General features: G+C 35.3%; 1 protein-coding gene across 4 annotated transcripts in view; it reads right to left on the reverse strand.

Annotated features, from left to right (window-relative positions):
- Positions 1–569: 569 nt before the first annotated feature.
- KBTBD3 (kelch repeat and BTB domain containing 3) overlaps positions 570–24,457 on the reverse strand; it is a 38,321-nt gene continuing 14,433 nt past the window's right edge. For 2 of the 4 annotated variants that reach the window (XM_008540621.2, XM_070623051.1), the window contains exons 2-3: positions 12,566–12,810; positions 570–8,402 (exon numbers count right to left, since the gene is read on the reverse strand). In XM_008540621.2, the coding sequence (XP_008538843.1) occupies positions 6,800–8,402; positions 12,566–12,786 (1,824 nt within the window). In that variant the 5' untranslated portion in view covers positions 12,787–12,810 and the 3' untranslated portion in view covers positions 570–6,799. Of the gene's footprint in view, positions 8,403–12,565; positions 12,811–15,113; positions 15,285–24,457 lie in introns of all 4 variants that reach the window. The other 2 variants (XM_008540623.2, XM_008540622.2) reach the window with 2 other exon arrangements.

Genomic DNA, 24,457 nt, shown 5'->3' on the forward strand with positions numbered 1-24,457 from the left:
CACAGCTTGTTACACAGGAAAGCAGAAACACGACAGAAAATAGGCCTGCCCAGAAAGAGGAAAAATTACAGGAACTGGAATTGAGAGCATCTGTCCAACGTAAACATTTAAAAAGTCTTTTCTTGGTATCACTGAGTCTGTCAGACTTTGGACTCCTTTCCTAGCTCCAGCCCATGAGCATTTGTGTGTATGAGGGAGGAAGGCTTATGCCCCAGCAGCTAGCTGGTCCTTGTACGCCTGGTGTCCAGTGAGGCAGGGCTGGCCACTCTCTGGCCCTGTACATTCAGCTAGCTTCAGCTGTGTCACTTGTGGTTCATGGGTATATTGTCTGTTCTTTCTTAGCTCAGTGATGGCCCAAACACCTATGACACATCTGAAGTCTAGTTGGTATTCTATTCTTTCAGACCAGGGTGTCCACTTTGAAGTTTATATTGCAAGACATGTCATCACAGCTATAGAAGCCCCTTCTGACAATCCCCCCACCTCCACTATCACACTCTCAGTAGTTCTGAGACTCATCAGAGCCCCTGGAGCATTAGGAAAGGAGGCAAGAAAATGAGACCTTAGCATCCGCCTTTATCTATCTCTTTTATTTCTAATGACAATGAATACAGACAGGATATGTATTCTTTTCTGATATACATTTTTACAAATTAACAATTATTTTATAGAATTGAAATGTTTTACTACATGTTAATATGGACCCGCAAAAATGCTGATTTTATTTCTTATAGCATTTAGCAAAAGCCCACATTCCACTAATAGGGAAATGAAGTACATTACTTGTGTATGCAATGCAAATCGCTTTGAGCACTATAGGGATAAAAGGTCACTAAAGCTATTATGCTATTGTAGGAGAAATGGGGGTTGCATGTCTACTAATGAAACTTGCAGTCATTGTCTTATCCATTATTGCCTTTGAAAGGAAACACAGAATTACATATTATAATTAAAATTCACTGAGAACAAATTATCCCTAAGCACTAAAGAATTAGGTGGATAAATAACTTTGAATCTATAATTTCACTTCCAAGAACCAACTATAAATATACTATGCAACTATACAATCAACTATACATGTTCTCCAAAGGTGGGCAGAGCACTGTATAATGCAATTTCACTCTCAAGTAAATAACACTTCATCATTAGCTTTTCCGTATAATAGCAAAAACTGAGGTTGCATAAAGTACCTAAACCAATTGTCTCAGAGACTTTTAACATAAGAAAGATATCAAATATTACAAAAAGAATTAACAAATACATAAATAGATAACTAAGGTACAATGTGGTAGCATTTAAAAATGTTAAACTGTAGTATCCATCAAAATAATTTCCTTTGTACACGAAAATAAGTTGCAAAATGTACAGTTAAATCAAACCCATTCAGTAACAATATAACTCTAGTAAATATATTTTGCTTCACACATTGACTCAATAGAATATCAGTTTATTTATTATATGCAGGTGCTGTGTTAATTGCTAGGTTCAGAAATGATGAGGATATGTCCCCATTCCTAAGAGCTTCCAATTACATGAGGAAGACAGACACGTAAAGGAATATTTACACTACAACGTGATACTCAAAGAACTGTACTCTTAATTATTCCAGCAACCTTGTTACCCTTGGAGCCAACAGCATAATTTGTTGAGCTAGTTAGACAGTTAGTTGGGAATGCTGTCAAAGTTAATGAAATGAATAAAGCTACCTGACCCATAGAGTTATTTAATAATGGCCTTGTTTTATGAAAATACCATGCTTTATCCAACTGGACTAACAGCGCGAATCTCCACATTTAGATTGTTATTACCATAAGGCTGGTCTGTATTGATTGTCTTCTCATTAACCACCAAGAAGGTGACTGCTTTGATTTCTATTTTTTGTATAGTTTCTGGGGTCTTTTTTAGAAGTGTTTTAAAAATCCTGAAAACCATATTCAATGATAAATGATTGAAAAATTTATTAAAATCTGGCTTTAAATTCCTCTTCCAGAAAATGTTTGCGATTATATTGACGGGGGGGTAGGAAGAGAGAGACACAGCAAGGCGCTAGCCCAAACTGGATTTATAAAAGCTAGAGAGCTGGTTAAGGGAACAAGATGCCTGAGTTATCAAATACGCTGGAATGGACAGTGAGGCAAGACTCGTGTGTGAAATAGAGATTCTGCAATGCCGGTCAGGCTCAAACCACCAAAAAGGAGGCAGAGCTAGGCTAGATTCTCTGAGGCAACTGTACAAGGACAAGGAATGTAACACCTATTGTGGCAGGTTTTAAAGCGCTGAGCATTTGAATAAGAAGGAAAATGAGGCCTTGATTTTAGAGGAATGAGAGACATACTACTCTTTCAAACACTTGTGGGGACAACCACCTAAGACCAAAGGCTGGAAGTTATTACAGGGAGACAGAGTTGCTTTCCATGTTAGGAAGAACTTTCTAACAGAATCGTTAAAAAATGGAGGTAGTGAGCTCTTTACCCCTGAAAACACTGAATTAGAAATTGAAAAAAGTCATCTGTCAAGAGTGTTTTAGAATTTACAGGGACTTTCTATACCAGGTTGGAAGCTGTATTAGATTATAAGGTTATTTTCAAGTTTGAATGAGTCTATGATTTAGAAGAGATATCTTTTGATAAGCAATAGTATCATCTTGTGATTAAATTTCCTATTTAGATATTAAATTGGACTAAGCATCATAGTGTCATCAAATATAATTTATTTATAAACATATCTAAATTAAGATTCTGTATAAAGATATTCTTTCAAATCACATAATCCTTAACTAGAATCACTACATTTAACTATATAGCTACATTTGCAGCAAAATTAGAAATAATTCAGGAGAAAATTTTAGGTACTGGTCTTCCAGTTTCTATTTACTATAAAACAAATGTGCACCTATGGTAGACAGAAGGAAAAAATCTCTATTAGCAGCTCACTGTAAATGTCAGCACCAATTACAGACTTTTTCCTGAGTGATTAAAAAAAAGAGAAAAAAGAACAAATTTCCTTCAGTAAGAATGCTCCTAAAAATGATGTACTTTTAAAACTCAAGTCCTATTGAAATCTTGAGTATGCAGAACCATTGAAACCAAGTTACTTGGAATGCCTAAAATGCTAAATAAATTGGAGGAAGCAATTATTAGTCCTACATCACAAAACTATTAAGATCCAAATGTGTAAACAGAATGTAGAAATCTTTGGTCGTGGACTCCTGTGTAGGAAGGTATTGGGCTAATCATACGCCACATGCCACAGTCTTTGATAACTAGGCGTATCCTAAAGTATGGCTTTATAAAGTGGAGTAAAGTTGTTTCTTACGTTGAAGAGAAACCTGCTTCCCTACAAGTTCCAGCTTTTGTTTTTAGGTTACCCTCCAGAGCTGTCCATTGGAAGACATTTTTGTCTTACACACTCAATTCTAAATATAATAGGAGAAGAGTTTCCAAACACTGGATCCAATTGAACTGAGAATGATGATCTAAAAGTAAACACTATATATTCAACAATGTATTTAATCATTCCATTATAATTTCTGCCTCCAATTCTGAAAACATAAACAGATGTTTGCCTTTTCTAGTTGACTGATTTTGAAATCGTGTACCTTGAGCTGGGTACAGTGAACACATATGCAATTGCTCTTCTTGGTACCTGGGAAAAATAGAATCATGTTGTAGCATGTAGTTGCTCTCCAATAATATTCTAGTTTCCAAGGGTAGTATGTAATGAATATTGCCATGATAAAGACCTCTTTCCCTCCTCATACCAGAGTCGAGTGTTATGGGAATGTAGTTAATTTTGATTATGCAAATATTCTTCATACTGCTTAGTTGCACAGGCAATAGATGAATAAAAGTGCTCCACGTTTTAAACCAAGTTTGAAGATCACTCTAGGAATATCCATTAACTCTGAATTATCTCATATGTTGAACTTAATCTTTTTTATATTTAATAATGCTATATACTTTTCAATTTCAGAAGACACTACGAAATTAGAATTCTTTCTTTTGTGAAACGTAGTGGAGCAAGACAAATGATAAAGGATTTAGAAATGTTAAAATTTTCCACAAGAATGACAGCAATCTGGATAATGAGCAGAATTGTTTTATCTCTTACCCTGCGGCATTAGCTGAAGGATGATAATGAAAAGAAAGTAGACTTAAAGAAAAAAAAGACTAAAGGAAGAGGCCATAGATAAAGGGATGTTATTTCCTGAACTTACAGACAGGGAAAATAGCTTCTTTGGGGGTACCGAGAATAGAACCTTAGAGATCACTGAGATTTGCATGTCAGAGATCCAGAATGGAGGGTGAGGCCAGAATGATATGTATGGTTCTTGGAGAGTGAAGCCACAGCAACAGGCATGATCAGAAAGATATAAACAGTTTAGTCACTGACCATGTGTGTAAGTGGCCAGATTCCTTGAAGGTTTTGAACACGCAGATCATTTTTTGATGAGGCAGATAGATCAAATGAAAGTGCAAACTTTACAAGATGCAAAATGAGAGAGAACAAGATCAATTATTAGTGGAGCCAAGCCCAGCACAGATTACTATGGTGCCAAGGAAAGAGAACAGTAAATAAAGGAAGAGTTTGGGGCTTTATGATTAGAGAGAGTACTTTTCTTGCAGTTATAACTGATGAAGAGCTCTCAGGTGCAGATGGAAAGGGATGGCAATAAATGAAAATGATTAACAAGTAACATGCAGCAATTGCGGAAACAGGCAGAAAACTTGTGCATTAGAAAGCGTATTAAATCAAATGCAGAGAGAGCCACCTAGGGCTTGATGACAAGGATATTTCTAGAAACATAACCATAAATCAATGGCCAATGAGAAGAATGGTGGAAATAAAGATGATTCGATAAGGAAACAAGATCAGGAAGGGATTCTATTTTTTTTAGTTTCTTCTAGAAGAGATTAACAATTCCTAGAGTCAGTGATTAAAACAATATTTATTTTAAGCATACTTTAATTATTTATATATGCTTAAATTAACTGTTCAGTAAATCCACATAGAGGTCACCCACTGTGTTATGGTCTTTCTCAAATAATTTGTTTTCAAAGTCTCACACACACACACACAAAAGCCTCTACTGAATTTTTTTTCTTACACACACACACACACACAAACACCCATAGAGGAAAAGGCAGAGCCAACAAAAGTAGGTAGGGAGGAAGGCCACCAAATCTACAGAATACTTTTTATCTCATCTCATTAGGGATGGTCCCTGATTTTGGAATTGCATAATAATGTAGTCTAATATCTTGTTCTATTTTGAAAAATATATTTGAAACTTCTGATTGCATAAATTTATATGGTAAAATAAAAGAACCTTCATTTAGCTGCATTTCCATACTTACAGGAACACACTTCTAAAAAATATGTACATTTACAACAGATTTATATTTACTGCAGAGTGTGGGAAACTCATCTGATTCTGGAGAGGTGCAATCTATACATTACCTGAGATGTAAAGCAGGGGTCTTAAAACCTAAAATGCTTATATCTTTTAAACTGATTAAAGAAACATACCCTTTTGCAAGGCGGAATCATCCTGAGAACAAGGATAATTGATACTCTTCCACTGTTTGGGTTAAAGGTGATTAAACATCTAAACAAATACAGGTTGTGAATTCCACTAATCATAGCAAAAGCCCAGTCATTTTTTTAAATTTAGAAAATAATTCACTATGAATAATTTACTGAACTGGTAAACCAACACAGTGCTTTACAGATGGTATGTATCATCGCAGAAAACTGATACGGTACTAATTTAAACCCTGAAATTTCTTATTGCAACTCAAATTTAGACATTTAAGAAGTTAGGAAATGCAACAATAATGAGCCACTTATCTAGAAGTCAGATTTTTCACCTCCTCCGTTATGTTGGAACCTGGCAATGATACATAAAAAGGATTTTAGGACTATCATCCCCAAATCCAAGAACGTCACTCAGTGGGTTACACGTTAAGATAAACTCAGGTCAGGCATAACTTAAACTACTAATTAAATCAAAAGTGCTAATTTACTGAGCTTGAGCCAGAAAAGAAAAAGAAATACGATACTGATAGAAATTGAAACCAACCAACACTGAGAACTAATAGAATTAGCAATTTTAAAAGCATTTCAGTAACTGCCGATGGCATGATGGCCTTATAACATGGTACATTATGCTCTTAATGAAGAGTAAAAAAGTTAAGCCATGTTTACTGTACAGTTTAGAAGGCTGGGGAAATACATTGCGTTTTAGAAAAATTTCTGACCAAAAAAAGTGCAAGAAAAGGAGGGCTTAAAAGAAGCTAACCAATGATCAGAAAGGACAGACATTCAGTAACTCTTATACCTATAGTAACAAGGGAGGATTCGCACCTCTTTCTAATTTATTTTCTAGTTCATATAATACAGTGTAATTCATTTTTACTACCTAAAGAGATTTCTTCCATCTAAATAGTATAAATCTATGAATTTTGATTTGTTTTCATTAGTCTTTTATGGATAGAGTACTTTAAAAATCAAAACGTCAAGGCCTATGGGTTTTATTTACATATGAAAATACTAAATATTCTGGATTCTCCAAGATTAAATTATATTCAATATAATTTTTGATAAAACATATTTTGTATTTTAAGTTTCTGGGAACTGCTAATTCATATATGGTATGCATTCATAGTGATTCTCTAATAGAAGGAATATTTTATCTTATTAAGATGTAAAGACCTTTTTACCAACTATTAAGGTTAACAAATTAACTGTAGGTTTCTAGAACTGGAATAGTTTTAGACTGTCTAAGCACACACTAGTTTTAGAAATGATTAGAAAACCATGGGTCCCTGTATTTGTTAAACTGGATCGCCTGGCAGTAAAATTCAGTTAAGGCTCTTGGCATCGGTGAAACTTCTTCCCACTCGGACCTGCTGCTGTGGTAGACCTGCACTTCATCTGTGATTTCATCCGGAGCATAATCGCCACCTAATATATAAATTTTATCTTCAATTCCAACTGCACCTGCATTAAAGCCTGCACATTCAAAAGATCCTTCACCCTTCCAAACACAAGTATCTGGACAAAAACTATAAACCTTATAGGTGGAAAGGTCACATATATACAGTGTGCAGTTGACTGGGACAGCTTTAATTAATGTTGCATGAAAAAACTGCCCAAATTCTGCTACTAGTTCAGACCACTGATCAGTTGTAGCATTGTATTTAAAAAAGCAATCAAGTGATGGGTTAAAGGCATCCGTAATCTCTACTTCTGATCCAAGAACATAAATTACATTTTGGCATGCACTTGCTTCGGGATAGTATATGCCTCTGGGTAATGGGCTAACAGATATCCATTCTTTGGAAAGAGGGTTGTAAGATTCAACAGCTAAGAGACTTTTAATGTCCTGAGATCCTCTAGTCTTCCCACCTATGACAAATAATCTATTGAGAGCCATAACTGATGTATGCATGGTTCTTGGTGTTTTCATAGTCGATACCAGGAAGAAATCATTTTTGACTGGACAGTAGCACCAGGTTTGATCAGTGGCATCATGGTAGGACTCTGCAATATGGAGCCTAACCGTTCTACAACATGGCCCTTTGCAACCACCTGTCAGGAATATTTTCTCTCCATAACTAGACAGACTAGATCCTGGCAAATCAATCAGGTGTGACTGTGACAATACTTTCCACGAATCAGTTTTAATATTATAGCAAAATGTATATTGACTTTCTCCATTTTCCTCAGTTTTGTGAACAAATATATATTTTTCAGTTGTGGATGGTCGAGCATCAGGGAAAAGTCCACCAGAACCTTGCACACGCTTAACTGCATCCATGATTATGTCAAAACAGTTTGTGCTTTTGAGTAAACACTCCTCACTGAGCAGACAGTCTTGAAGCGTCTCCTCAGATAACTGATGTAATCTTACTTTTTTAATCAAATGAGGCAGATGCTTTTGCCTGGATTCTAAGTTATGTTTAGTCCAACTAAGGACAACTTTCAGTACGGTTTCTTCTTCAGGAACATTTAATTCATCTGATTCTAGACATTTTTGCAGTACTCCAAAATTCATCTCTAAGAAATCACTGGATTTAAATACTAAAGAAAAGTGATGTTGTACAAAGTACAATGCATGATCAAACAAACGGGTAGAGCCATAGCTATCTGACATAGATAATAACTGTAAACAATTGACAAGATTAATACTTTTTATTAAAAAGTCACTGCAAGCCTTGGATAGGAAGGAAACTTGGAGAAATGATGACAACTGGAAGAACATTTCCACATTATCATCTGTTATCTTTGTTTTTCCAGTATAGGCATAATCAAGAAATGCTTTTACTGCCTTGGAGGACAAATTAGTAATGGTAACACTTCCACCATCTCTTTCTTTCATGTTTACTTCAAACATAGCCCTGCAAAAATAAAGAACACAGAAGAACAAGTAAACAGGAATATTTTATTCCATAACAATTTCAATATTATCTTAAAGAGGTTTCCTTATTTTATTCCTTCCTATATCTATGAAATATATTTTTAAAGCATCCTAATAAATTATTTTAATATCTAGAATAGTCATACACCATACTATTTATCCATCAAACATACATATTACATAATTCCTATACAGCAAAATATATACATTATATCTAAGCTACAGTAACTAATCCAAAGAAGACTATAAAAAGATTCAAATTTTACATATTGATTTGATGTTCTTATATATTATTAATAAAATTAGGGTAAAATCTCTCTAATGGAAGAATTTTTTATCTGTGGATTTCTTAATATCAACTGTGCAGGTAATAACTAAAATTACTTAAAATGTACAATGCTTTTGGGTTTAGCATTTAAAAATCTCTTTCAAACTAATTTTCATTTTGGCAGTAGTGAAACAAGTGAAAGATGGAATACAGTGAGGTATTAGATACCTCCAACAAGTCTGTCTATGTGGGAAAATCCACCAAATAAGGTAAACTTAAACACACATCTAAAAAGACACATTTCATACAGTACTTTAGGAAAAAGGGAATGTGATTTCATAGAACTAAATAATAACAGTGTACCATACAAAGCCAAAGGCTAAAAATCAGTTTCCATTGAAATAGCCACTGAGAGATGGAGCTGAGTCCTCAGATTTGAATAATTACACCACTTTGAAAGTTCTTCATAATAAGTTCTAATTTATCTCCACATGTAAAGTTGATAGAATCTAAGGAATTAGGAACTTTTTTGGCTCAGGTTCAGCAAGAATATAAATTATCTGGAAATGTTTGGGCAGGAGACTAAGATGTATTTCACTATCGGTTTTGGTCAGAACAATATTACCATCCATCCTTACACTAACTTCATATCCAGAGTTATTCATTTTTACACTTTAAACAAACCCATTATGGTGGTTGTCAGTGGAAGAGTAAATGGAGATTAAGATTAAAGGGGAAAGAGCTACAACAAAGAACCAAGGACTGCCAGGTGAGCATTCATTAAGACTCAAGAGCAACTGGCTTTGGATCTGGTTTAATACTGGTTTGTGTTTGTGTCAGTACTGTCCAGGGTACCTTTGTGAGCAGTGCCCCAAGGTGCCCAAGTGCTCTGGAGGGAAACCAATTTAATTAGAGTCTACTCTATAGGGTAACTAAAGCTGTTTAAGAAGCACTAGCAGTCAACTGAAAAACATAAGGGGCCCTCCAAATACAGATTATACCCCTTAGGAAAACAAAGGATGACACAGTGCCTTCCTACTAGGCTATTCAATACTTCTTAATACAAAAATAAATAAATATAGTTACAAAAATTATATACATGTCATATATTATACAGGGTATTTCAATAATGTATATCAACTTAGAAATATTAACTTGTAATGATAATTATATTAGATTATTAAGACATCTATAGTCAGTTTAGGGTAATATTAAGACCATGGCCTCCAGAACCCAGCTGCCTGGGTAGGCATCTAGCCTCTGCCACTCATTAGCTGTGTGACCTTGGGGAGGTGACTTAACTTTACTGAGCTTCAAATTCTTTATCTGAAAACATGGATATTGGTAGTACCTATTTCACTGAGTTGTGAGAGGAACAAATGAGTTAACTGATGAAAAGCATTAACTGGTATTGTTATTATTTTAAGAAAACAAATGCTTTCTATCAGATTCTATGTATTTTTAATTTACCATCAGCTTCTGAATTATCTTTGAGAAGATACACATAAGATCATATTTCTATACTTCATCCTATTCATCTTTAAAGCATCCATTAACATCCATCTCAAATTGACCATGTTATCATAAAGCGGTTACATAATATGTGTGATTCCTTTGTAATCTTGTCTCCGATGACTTTACATCTCAATAATAATTTTCATTTTCCAAAAGCATTGTAAAGGGCATTTATCATGCATTGTGTACTTTTCTGCTATTTTTATTTTGTGTTCTTCCTTCCAGTACTCCAGTCAGTTTGATTATAGCACAAATATGAATTAGTGGCCTTATCATACAAAAGCGTAAATTATAGACTTCCATCTACATTTATACATATTTTTATGTGAACTCTACTCATTTAGTAAAATACAATATATTATAAAGGATTTAGGTCATTATGAAACTGTCATTTGTGTTACTTCAAAGCAGGTAAAAATTTTTAAAAATATATTGTTCTAACAATAATTCAAAAAATTTAAAGCAGATCCATAGAAAGCTAGGAGTAAGCTGAACAAAGTAGTAGGGACAAAAATTATGTGCAGGGACATTTAATTAATAAATAACCTCAATATAAAGAGCAGAAGACTGCCAATTCAAATGTTTACATGAACTTGTTATTTTGTTAACATGAAAACATTATAGGGGAATCAGGCTGTATGTTCACATCAGATTATTTCCATTTTTGCCTAGGTTTGGAAATAATAATAATAATAATGATTACTAATATTAGTTGAATGTAGTGGACACCATCCTAGTCATTAATTTCATTTAACCCTCATAATGACTCTATGACTTAGGTTCTATTTTTATTATCTTAATTTTTTACAAATAAGGCAACTGAGGCCTGAAGAGGTTAAGTAACTTGCCTAAGGTCATACATCTAATAAGAGGTGGAGCTGGGATTTAGATTTAGGGCATGTGTATTAAGAGGCCAAGTACTTAACCCTTATATCATACGGCTTCTTGTGATGAAGAGGTGACATGAAAGCTAAGGGAGCAGTCGAGACACTTGGAAGAAAAGCTGGATCAGAAGAGAGGTGGGAAGAAACTGGTGTAACCTGATCGTGTCAGAGGACAAGAACAGTTAGGGCCCCAGTGGAGTGCAAAAAAGAATAACTTAGGTTACCTGAGAGAAGGGGTGAAAAGAACAGATGGAGACATATAGTCTAGTTCGGCAAACAGCTAAAGACTGTTGTCATCTCCCTGTCCCCAGTAAACCATGATGGAGCACTGAGCCATTGCTCCCAAACTCAAAGCAAAAGCCCTACAGGAACAGGTGTTTAGCAAGTAGTCAACATCAGTTAAGTTTTTGCTGAATGAATTACAGCCCATAAGATTTACTCCAGAAGGCAATAAGAGTAAGGTCTAAGATGTTGGTTAGATGTTGGTAGCAAAATAGGAGTTAAACTAAGGATTAAACCAGTATAAGTCAACTTGCATCTAGGTGTTTTTATATCTTAAACCTTACTTTGTTTTATCATTTATTTATTAGAGATTGAAACTCTTTTTACTGCAAATAAAAATTGCTTCCAAAATTGAACATAATAAAAAATATTGCAATTAGGATTTAAGTTCACGCCAGTATGACTAGGAGGGCTGAAGGCCAGGATGTCATGAAGACAGGCTTGTGTGTCTGCAGACCAAGAGGCCTCTCAGGATGGTATTACCTTGATACAGTTACTACAATACTAAAGTCATGTGTCTAACCTGTAACCTTCAGAATCAGAAACCCACTGTCACAGTAGATTCTTACAGTGACATGACTAGGACATTCCCTGTAGGATGATATACATGGGAACCAAATCATATCTGGAAGGTTGTTCAGAATCAGAACAAGTTGGTGCTCTCCAGAAATGCTTCTGGAGATATTTCCTTACTACAGGAATATCTTTGCCAAAGAGAGGAGAAATCTTGAAATCCTCTGGGTTAGAGTCCCTCTCCCCTGGATAATCCGTGGATACAATAAATGACTGAAATTTATTTTCCTCTCAGATTCTTCATTTTCTTTGAACTTGGCTTCCATTTTTTATCATTCTGTCCTTTCCTCTTACCTAAATGATACAGTGAAGGGATCCCCTGAACAAAACTGACCCCAGATCAAAACAAATTTTTTTCCCAGAAAATTTCAAGGGACTAATGTTCCATAGACCTCTAGGAAATGCTGGCCTGGGAAGACCTGAGCTTTAAAAAAAAGCAGTCTTAAATTTTTATCCTCAAAATCATTAGTTACTCTTAGGTTCTAATTAGCTGTTTTTACAAATTAAAAATTACTGCTGCATGCTCTTGTGGGGGAAAAACTGAGTATAGTTATAAAAAAAATAGCATAATTATCCGTATCATAAAATATGAGGCATAGCTGTATAGAGAAGGAAAAGTACCTGAAAAAGTCACTGCATGCTGCTAACACACAACGATGACATGGGATTGTTTCATCTTTCATGATTATTTTGAAATCATAAAAGACATTTTGTTCTCTAAAATTCTGTAGTACACTTAAGATTTTCTGTCCGTGATCTTCTGACACAAGGAAGCTGTTCTTCTTCTCAGATGGAATTCCATTACATGAATTTCGTCGATTGAAATCATATGAATTATCCATAGCCAATTCTACCTGTTCTTAGAACTGGAATGAGAAAACAAAAAATCAGTGATGGAGTAGAGTCCTAATGAAATTATCACACTCCAACATTTTCTCACTTACTGTCAATTACACAAAAATGCTCACAAAGAACAATTATAAGATAGTAACGTTCTAAACATTTTTTTCATGATATTTAATAATAAATTCCTTTTAATTTTCTTAAGTGATGAGCTCACTGGGATAAAAAGTATTTTATTAAGGTATAACATTCAATGCTATATAATTGTGTCAGATAGCAAAATTTATAAGTTGTATAAAAAGCTTAGATAGGATCTCAGCGTATGACCAGTCTTATTGTTACACATAAGAGGTAATATTTATACAGTAGTTATCATTTGAGTATATATACAACACAGCCCTCTCCCCTCCCATCCATTTCCTTCTGGTAGCCAAGCAGATGTTAAAATACTGATCTTGAAGCATCGATATATACCTTCTGAGGTTAGACTTCTAAAAGAGAATTGGTTGAAAAAGATCAGAGTGCTAGATTGTATTAACTTTTGTAGTTACAGCCTTTAGTAAGGAAGAAAATGGTAAGCAGTGGTTCAAATTGGCCTAATTGAAAGCAGGAAGGAAAACAGCAGGAAGGAAAAAAGCAGGAAGAAAGGTCTTTTAAACACGAGGCCAGAAATCCAAGATAGTTGAAGGTCAGATAATTGTGACTTTCTCAAACTGCAAATTCAGCTTCAAGCATAAAAGTTTGTACCACCAAAAGCAAGGAAGTGGGAAACAGAAAGTAAAAGGAGACTGGAACTTGGGGAGACAGAGAAACAGGGAATCTTGATTCCTCAGTATCTTTCTGTTCTGGTTATCTACTGTTTTGCAAATGACCCCCAAACTCCATGGCTTAAGATAGCAATTTATCATTCTCTCTCATGGTTCTGTGGGTTTAGCTGGAGCTTCCTGCCTGGGGGCTTTCACATGGCTAGAGGCGGATGGCAGCTGTGGCTGAAGTCACCTGAAGACCTGACTGGATTAGAGGTCCAATATGGTTTCTTCATTCACATTTCTGATGTTTCAACTGGGATAGCTGAACGGATGAGGCCCCCTCTCTCTTAATGCCCCCTCTTCGTGTTGGCTAGCTTATGCTTCCTCATCACATGGCAGTCTCAGGGTAGTCAGACTTCTTGCACGGTGGCCTCCTTCTCCAAAAGGGGGTCTTCTAAGATGCCCAGGTAGAAGTTGGACACTGGAGAAGTACTCTCAATGGTCCTACAGCGTCAGTCAAAGCTCCATTCTAGGACTGAGACAAGCTACTGCTGTGTTGTCCGATATAGTAACCATAAACTATGTTTAGTTATTTAAATTTAAGTTACTTAAAATTAAATAAAATTAAAAATTTTGTACTGTGATTGCTCAAGTCCTATTTTAAGGGGTCAGTAGCCAAATGTAGTGTGATAATTAATTTTATGTGTCAACCAGACTGGGCCATAGGCTGCCCAAACTGGCTAAACATTATTTCTAGGTGTGTCTGTGAGAGTGTTCTGGATGAGACCAGCATTTGAACTGGTGGACTAAGCAGACTGCCCTCCCTAATGTGAGTGGGACTCATCCAATCTGTCGAAGGTCTGAATAGAATAAACGGCTGAGTAAGAAAGAATCCTTTGTCTCTGCCTGCCTATCTTTGAGTTGGGATGTTAGTCTTCTCCTGCCTCTGGACTAGGACTAGGACTGGAACTACACTATCTACTCTCCTGGGTTTCCAGAGTGCTGACTGTAGATCGTGAGACTTCTCAGCCTCCATAATCATGTAAGCCAACTCCTTATAGTCAATCAATCATTCTCTCTCTCTCTTTCTCCAATTGGTTCTGTTTCTCTGGAGAACCCAGACAATACATGTGCCTAGTGGCTACTGTATCGTACAGCACAAATACAGAAGATTTTCATTATCACATAAAGTTCCACTGGACAGCTGAGGTACTGTGTGAAGAATAGTGTGCATGTATGTGTGCGTGTGCAGGGAGGAGTAATAGGATGTAACCGGCAGTATTATTGGAAAATTAAGTTACTTGCAGTAGTTTTGTGAGCAGTGTTCTAAGCAGATGTGAGCATGGAAATATATTAAGAATGAGAGCAGGTGTCATGAGTGTGAGAGATAATGAGCAGCTTAGGGCCAGTTCTGAAGAAAAGTAAGGCAAAAACGATTGTATTAGAGTTCTCTTGAGAAACAGACCCACTGGACCAATAAGATTATATGAGTATATCTATGTATATAGGATATATTATATAGATGGGAAGTCTACATATATATAAAAAGATTTATTATTTATAAAGCATTGGCTCACACAATTATGGAGGTCTCAAGATCAGCAGTTGAGTTGGAGACCCAGGAGAGCCGATGGTATAGTTCCAGGCTGAATCCAAAGGCCTGAGAACCAGGACAGCTGATGGTATAAGTTCCCGTCTGACAGCCAGCAGGCCTGAAATTCAGGAAGAGCTGATTTTTCAGTTTGAGTCTGAAGGCAGGAAATGACGAGTTGTGTTGTTGAGAATATTAAAAAGAATACATAATTTAGCATATAAAATGTGCTAAATAGGAAGGAAGATAGTATTTATTTTCTATTAGAAATTTAACATAAAAGGCAAGGAACTCACATAAATGACATTAATCAAAAAGTTTATAATTATAAGGTGGTGGGGGGAGGGGCAGAAGCAGCAGCTCTCTAATAATTCCTAGGGCTTAAGAGAAAAGTTGAATACTAGAGCTACTGCAGTGAAGTAGTTTATCTGGAGTGTCAGGATCAACGGAAAGAAGAGAGAGAATTGGTTGAGACTTGAGCCAGACTCTCTTATTGATTCCATGATGACGGAAAGGAATATTTAAAGGGACTAGCCAGGGGTTATTTATACTACACATAAAGGCACACAGATCAAGTAAATAGGCTTCTACATTAGATGGACAGACATGAGTTAATGGGCATTTGAGTATTGTTCTGATTTATTGGTTTAACGGTCTAAAAAGATTTGCTTTGTGATATGGATGTAGGTGCTGAATTTAGATTGCTGTAATCATTACCCAAATTTCCCTCCAAATCCCATCTTTCTCCTCAGTGTATTGGCATGCTCAAGTTTTTCTCATCTAAAACAAAAAATATTTTCTGGAATAGGCATGCTCCTCTAGGCCCCACCTCACTGAACTTTAAAATAAAGAAAGAAATTATACAAGTTTTGCCCATTATTCCCTCTCTAAAGCACTGTAATCTGACCTCTCCCCACCTCACCCACAAAGAACCATCAATGACTTCAGTCCTTACCTTACCTACTTTTCCTCAGTTTTTGAGGATACAGGTAACTACTTCCTACCTGGAATTCTCTTCCCTTGGTTTCCGCCACCTCTCCTAATTGTCAACCATTTCTCTCACTGCCCTTGTGAGTCCTTCCTCAGCTAGAGAACTTCCTCACCTTGTGCCTTCCAAACATTGTATTTTCCACTATATTTTCAATTCATTTACAACCAGCACCTGGTATGTAGTAGGTGCTGCATGAAGAATTCTTCAACTGAATTGCTTATCACTTAAGGTTATTCATCCTTGGTGTTCTATCCTTGGCCCTTTTCTCTACTAATTCTTCTTATTTTCCCTGATTGATTTTTATCCATTTCAATGGCTTTAGTTATCATGTGGATGGAGTCCCCCTTTCATACATTTTCTAGCACCTCTCCTCTTTGATAGCACTTGTCCTTGTTATGATTAAATAAAGTCTACGAATAGAAATTTACTCAAACCAAATTAAGAAAATAGAAAATTTCAAGTTCTCTGCTAAGCCATTCCATATAAGAGTAAACACAGCAGGCTTTAACTTTTAACCACTTGACAAAAACGAATACCTGTGTATAAAGCTACTGTATTAATTTGATACTTGAACATTTCTAATAAAGTTGTTTTACTTATATTTCCATTCATATGAATAAAAATTACTATATACACATATCATTGGATTCACTTCTTATCCATGAACTACGGGCTTCAATAATTGACTTAATTCATCACAAGTTCCAAATTATTTACATATGTATAAATATGCATAAATAATTATGTGTAAATTGTATATACATACACATATAGTAACATTAATTTAAAAGGTTTGGATTTTCTTTTTGGTGAGGAAGATTGGCCCTGAGCTAATATCTGTTGCCAATTTGCCTCTTTTTGCTTGAGAAAGATTGTACCTCAGCTAACACCTGTGCCAATTTTCCTCTATTTTGTATGTGGGATGCTGTCACAGCATGGCTTGATGAGCTGTGTGTAGGTCCGCACCTGAGATCCGTACCTGCAGACCCTGGGCCACTGAAGCAGGGTGCACAAACTTAACCATTACAACACCAGGCTGGCCCTTGGATTTTTTTAATTGATAGTGTGCATATGCATATCTGCCCCATCAGATAGTAAACTCCACGAGAATAGGAGCCACATCTTTGTTACTCACTGTGGTATTCCTAGCAGAGTGATGTAAAATGTAAATCCAATGATATCATGCCTCTCCTACCTAAAATCCTTCTAAACATTCTTCATTAACTAGAGAAAGAAACCCAAGCTCCCTTACACAGTATGTAAGACTTAGCATGAGCCAGTCCCTATTTATCACTTCAGCTTTAATTACCCCATCCCCAATCCTCAACCATCCATTAGGAATGAAGGGGAAATCAAGACATTCTGAGATGAGGGAAAAATGAGAATTTGTCATGAGCAGATTTATTCTAAAAAAGTGGATAAGGAAGTTCTCTAACTAGAAATTTAATAATAAAAGAAAAAATATTGGAATATTAAGAAGGAAGAAAGAACACAAATACAGTCATGCATTGCTTAATGACCAGGACAAGTTCTGAGAAGTACGTCCTTAGGTGATTTTGCTGTTGTGCAAATATCATAGAGTATACCAAAGGGAACAAAATTTGCCACCCCAAAATGTGTCTCTTTAGCATAGGGATTATTTTAGCTTTTTATTTTTAAGAAACAAAAGATTCAGGAAGTTTTCTTGTTACCTCCCCTTTAACTGCCTAAAAGAATTCAGATAGAAAAACCTGTCTCAGGAAGCCATCTATCACATCAGCATAACATGAACCAGGTGGTAGACAAGGAGGAACCTAGAAAAGGTGTTTGCTGGGCCCCCTCTGTGCTCTTCTGTTTCTGTGGGGCCAAACTCATTTCCCAAACGTTTGCTCCTTTTTACCTACCTGTGAATTGCTTGCCTTCCTTGTGAAGTCCCTGACTCTTCCCACCCCCAACATCTTCTTTTGTCTTTAGCTGAGAATGGTATTAAAGGTGAGGGCTTTGGCCATTTTAGCCAGTTACTCAGTTTTCCTGGATTTCTCCCACGTGTACCTGTTAACAAATTTTTGTTTGTTTTTCTTCTGTAAATCTGTCTCACGTCAATTTAATTCTTAGGCCAGTCAGAAGAATGGAGAAGGGTAGAGGAAAACTTCTTCTTCCCTACAGTACTTACACAAATCTAGATGGTATAGCCTACTACACACTTAGGCTATATGATATTAATCTTATGGGACCACTGTCATGTATGCAGTCCATCATTGACCAGAATGTGGTTATGAGACATATGACAGTAAATGGAAAGGTATTCTGTGCTCATGTATTGGAATTAATTAATAAAGAATTATTAATAAAGAATTAATATTGCCAAAATGTCTATACTACCCAAAGCAATCTACAGATTCAATGCAATCCCTATTGAAATTTTAATGGCATTTTTCACAGAACTAGAACAAATAATCATAAAATTTTTATGGAACCACAAAAGATCCTGAATAGCCAAAGCAATCTTGAGAAAGAAGAACAACGCTGGAGGTACCATTGTCCCTGATTTCAAACCATACTACAAAGCCATAGTAATCAAAACAGGATGGTATTGGCATAAAAGCAGACACATAGATCAATGGAACAGAACTGAGAGCCCAGAAACAAACCCATACATATATGAACAATTAACTTATGACAAAAGAGCCAAGAACATACAATGGGGAAAGGACAGTCTCTTCAATAAACCGTGTTGGGAAAACTGGACAGCCACATACAAAAGAATGAAACTAGACCACTATCTTACACCATACACAAAAATAAACTCAAAATGAATTAAAGACTTGGATGGAAGACCTGTGATCATAAAACTGCTAGAAGAAAACATAGGTGATAAGTTCCTTGACATTGGTCTTAGCCCTGTTTTTGTGGATCTGACTCCAAAGGCAAGGGACAGAAAAGCAAAATTCAACAAATGGGACTACATCAAACTAAAAAACTTTTAAAACTAAAAACTTTAAACTAAAGCTTAAAACTAAAACTGTAAACTAAAAAGCTTTTACATAGCAAAGGAAATCATTATCAAAATAAAACAATCTACTAAATGAACGAAGATATGTGCAAACCATGTATCCTATAACAGGTTAGTTAACATCCAAAATATATAAAGAACTGATACAACTCAACAACAACAAAAAATCTGATTTAAAAAGGGGCAGAAGATTTGAATGGACATTTTTTCAAGAAGACATACAGATGGCCAATAGGCACATGAAAAGATCCTCAACATCACTAATCATTAGAGAAATGCAAATCAAAACCACAATGAGCTATTACCTTGAACTTGTTACACTGGCTACTATCAAAAAGATAAGAAATAACAAGTGTTGGAAAGGATGTACAGAAAAGGAAACTCTCATTCACTGTTGGTGGGAATGTAAATTGGTGTAGTCATTAAAGAAAACAGTATGGAGATTCCTCAAAAACTTTAGTATAAAACTACCATATGATCCAACCATTCTACCTCTGGGTGTTGATAAATAAATGGCAAACAACAGGAAATACTGGAATATACGAGGAAGCCATATGGTGTAAAACTAACTTGGCCTGACCTTGTTTTTCCGAAAGGGCCTGACGTGGCCGTTGAGCATACATTGTTATATTGCTTTAAGTATTTACTATATCATGAAGACAAGAACAATGCCTTTTAAGATAAAGAAAGATGCAACTTCCCCCACATTGGCATTTCCTTAAAGATAAGCATCTCTCCCTAGGCTAGGGATTCATTGCTGACCTGCTGTGACCACCCAGCTGCAGACCACTGCTAGCTGGTGTGTTCATCAACTGCTGTGTGAATTGCTGTCTTCTGACTGTTGTAAAAGGGACATTCCAATCATTTGTGATACATGTGCTTTGATGGTATATAATCACTCTGTACACTCCTACTTCTTTGGAGTGCTCCATTCCTTTGTGAAAGGACTCTCCCGGGCTATATGGTGCTCAGATCTGGCTCATAATAAACTCACTCCCAATTTTGATTTATAGATTGGTTATGGATTATTTGTGTCAACAGTATTTACCTGAATAATACAAAAACACTAATTCAAAAAGATATATGCACCTCTATGTTCACTATATACATCATTATATACAATCATTATATACAATATTCATCATTATATACAATAATCAAGATATGCAAACAATCTAAGTGTCCATCAATGGGTGAACTAATAAAGAGGATGTGGTATATATATAAAATAGAATATACTCAGCCATAAAAAAGAATGAAACCTTGCCATGTGTGACATGGATGGACCTTGAGGGTATGACACCTAAGTGAAATAAGTCAAAGAAAGACAAATTCCATATGATTTCATTCACATGTGGAATCTGAAAAAACAAAACAAGTGAACAAACCAAACCAAACCAAACTCATAGATACAGAGAACAGACTGGTGGTTACGAGAGGGGAAGGGGGATGGGAGAAGAGTGAAATGGGTAAAGGGGATCAATTATATGGTAATGGACGGTAACTAGATTTTTGGTGTTGAGCACTTTGTAGTGTATACAGGTATCAAATTACAATATCATAGACCTGAAACTTATATAATATTATATACCAATTTTACCTCAATAAAAAAAAAAGAAATCAAAAGGTCAATAATATTTTGTGACGTGAAAACTATGTGAAATTCAAATAGTAATGTCCATAAAGTTTTATTGGGATGCAATCACACACAAAAAAAAAGAATAAAAAAAGAAAGACTAGAGAAAGAGTAATAACCTGGTTAAATACAATAGACTTTCTGTCTCTCCCTGATTTTTCTAAATTATGTTTGATGGTTGAAGCAAAAATTATAACACTGCCTAACATGGCTCTCAATGTACATAAAAGAATTACATAAAACAATTATATTATGAGGATATGAGGGAGAGTAAAGGAAGCAAAAGGGCATAAAGTTTCTACACATTGCTTAAACTGGTAAAATGCTGACACTAGTATTGTCATAAAATATACATTGTGTGTGTGTATATATATCCACACACATACATGTATTACATATATACGTATAAATAATGTGACTGCTAGAACAACCACTCAAAAATCTATACAAAGAGATATACTCATAGCCACTCGAGCTGAATCAAAATGGAATTCTAAAAAGGTTCAAGTAACCCACAGGAAGGCAAAAAAAGAAACGAGAGACATTATAAGAGAGAGTAAGCAGAAAACAAACAAAAAAGGACAAGTACTAACAAATCAATAATTGCACTAAATGTAAGTGGTCTATATACACAAATTAAAAGACATATTAGCAGAGCAGATTTTAAAAAATGACCCAAATTTACGCTTTCCACAAGTAACTCATTTCAAATACAATGGTATAAGTAGGTTGAAAGTCAAAGGATGGAAAAAGATATAACATACATGCATTAACTAAAAAATTTTTTAAATGTGTGGCTATCTTAATATCAGATAAAGTAGACTTCAGTGAAGAAAATTATCAGGAACAGAGAGGAATGTTACAGAATGTCAATCTACCAAAAAGACACAGCAAACCTAAATGTGTACGTATCAAACAACACAGCTGCAAAATATGTGAAGCAAAAACTGACAGAACTGAAATGAAAAATAGACAAATGCACCAATATTGCTGGAGACTTTAACACCCCTCTCTGAAATTAATAGAACAAAAGAAGAGTAAATCGGCAATGATATAGAAGAACTCAACAACACCATCAACCAACAGAATCTAATTAACATTTATAGAAAACTCCATCTAACAAGAGAATACATTATTTTCAAGAGCCTATGAAACATATACCAAGAGTGACCATTTCCTGACCCACAAAATAAACCTCAAATGATTTAAAAGAATTGAAATCACACACTATGTTCTCTGACCACAATGAAATCAAACTAGAACTCAATAAGAAAAAGATAACATGAAAATCTCCATGCACTTGGAAACTAAATAACACACTTCTAAGCAATCTATGAATCAAAGAGAAAGTCTCAAGGGAAATTAAAAAAAAAAACATTGAACTGAATAAAAATGAAAATACAACATATCAAAATGTATGGGAGTAGCTAAAACAATGCTGAGAGGAAAATTCACAGCACTAAGTGCTTATACAGGCATATCTTGTTTTATTGTGCTTTGCTTCATAGCACTTTGAAGATATTACATTTTTTCCAAGATCTTCCTCCACAAAAAGATTATGCTCACTGAAGGCTCAGATAATGGTTAGCATTTTTTAGCAAGTATTTTTTAATTAAAGTATGTACATTTTTTTAGACATAATGCTACTGCACACTTAGTATTTAGAAACATAACTTTCATATGCACTGGGAAACCAAAAAATTCATGTGATTCACTTATCGTGATATTTGCTTTATTTTGGCAGTCTGGAACTGACCTCACAGTATGTCCAAGGTATGCATGTATTAGAAAAGAATAAAGATCTCAAATCAATAATCTAAACTCCTACATCAAGAAACTGGAAAAAGAAGAGCAAAGTAAACTCAATGTAGACAGAAAAAAGGAAATAATAACAAGCAGAAAGCTATGAAACTGAAAACAGAAACTGCAGAGAAAAACCAATGAAACAGCTTATTCTTTGAAAAGTTCAATAAAATAGAGAAATCTCTAGCAAGACTGACAAAGAATAAAAGAGAGAAGACACAAACCACTAATATCAGGAATGAAACATCAGAATCATTACAGACCTTGAAGACATCAAAAGGATAAGGGAATACTATAACAATTCTACAGATAACAATTTGATAGTGTAGATGAATGGACCAATTCCTCAAAAAACGCACATTACAACAACTTATCAAGATAAAATGCAAAAGGAAATTAAATTTATCAAAAGCATAATGAAGAATTAATACCAAAGCTATACAATTTCTTCTAGAACACAGAAGAGGAGGGAACACTTCCCAACTAATTTTATGAAGTCAGTATTACTGTGGTATCCCAGACAAAGATAGTACCAAAAAAATCCCAAAAGTACAGATCAATATCCCTTACATGTATAAATGTAAAAATTCTTTAAAAAAATTAGTGAAAATCATTCAGGAATTTATAAAAGGAATTATACACTATGACCAAGTAGGTTTATCCAGGAATGTAAGCACGGTTCAATATATGAATAGCATTCAATGCAATCCATCATTTTAGCAAGCTAAAAATGAAAAATTACATGATTGTATCAATTGACACAGTAAAAACATTTGAAAATCCAACACCTATTCATGACAAAAACTCTCAGCAAACAAGGAATAGGGAAGAACTCCAACTTGATAAAGAACATCTATAAAAAACCAATAGCTAACATCATAAATGCTAAGAGACTGAATGCTTTTGCTCTAAGATGAGGAAAATGGCAAGGATGTCCACTCTTACCACTGCTATTTATCATAGTAATGGAAGCTCTAGTCAGCACACAAAGGCAAAAATATTCAATGAAAGACATAGACACTGGAGAGGTAGAAATAAACTGTCTCTATTTAGAGAGGACAAGATTGTGTATGTAGACAATCCCAAGAAATCTACAAAAAATTCAGGGAAACTAGAATAGCTAACACAATTTTGAAAAATGATAATAATGTGGGAAGAATCAGTCTACCTGATTTCAAGACTTATCATGCAGCTACAGTAACATCAAGACTGATATTGGTGAAAATATTGACACATAGATCAGTGGAACAGAATATATAACTAAGAAATAGCTCCACTCAAGTAAAATCAACTGATTTTTGAGCAAAGTTCAAAAGAAATCCAATGGAGTACAGACCTTTTAACAAATAATGTTGAAAGAAATGGATATCTACAGGCAAAAGAACCCCCAAAAAACCTTTGACAAAAAAACCCTTTGATCTAACATCATACTTCATACAAAAATTAACTAAAAATGCACCATACACTTAAATATAAAATTTAAACCTATAAAAACTTTGAGAAGAAAATATAGGAGCAAATCTTTGAGACCAGGGATTGGTCAATGAGTTCTTTTGTTGTTAGTGCAGTCAAACTGATTCCAACTCCTAGTGACCCTGTAAACAACAGAGTGGAACCCTGCCTCATCGTTTTGTGCCACCCTCTCACCTTTCGGCACTATACCAGACAATGATCCATGCTATTCACAGGGTTTTCATGGCTAATTTTTTCTGAAGTGGGTGTCCAGGTCCTTCTCCCTAGTCATCTTAGTCTGGAAGCTCTGCTGAAACCTGTCTACTATGGGTGACTCTGCTGTATTTGAAATACCAGTGGCATAGCTTTCAGCATCACAGTAACATGCAGCCACCACAGTATGACAACTGACAGATGAGTGATGTGGTTCTCTGATGAGGAAACAAACCTGGGCCA

This window comes from Equus przewalskii, chromosome 6, assembly GCF_037783145.1.
Source record: "Equus przewalskii isolate Varuska chromosome 6, EquPr2, whole genome shotgun sequence".
Lineage (NCBI taxonomy): Eukaryota > Metazoa > Chordata > Mammalia > Perissodactyla > Equidae > Equus > Equus przewalskii.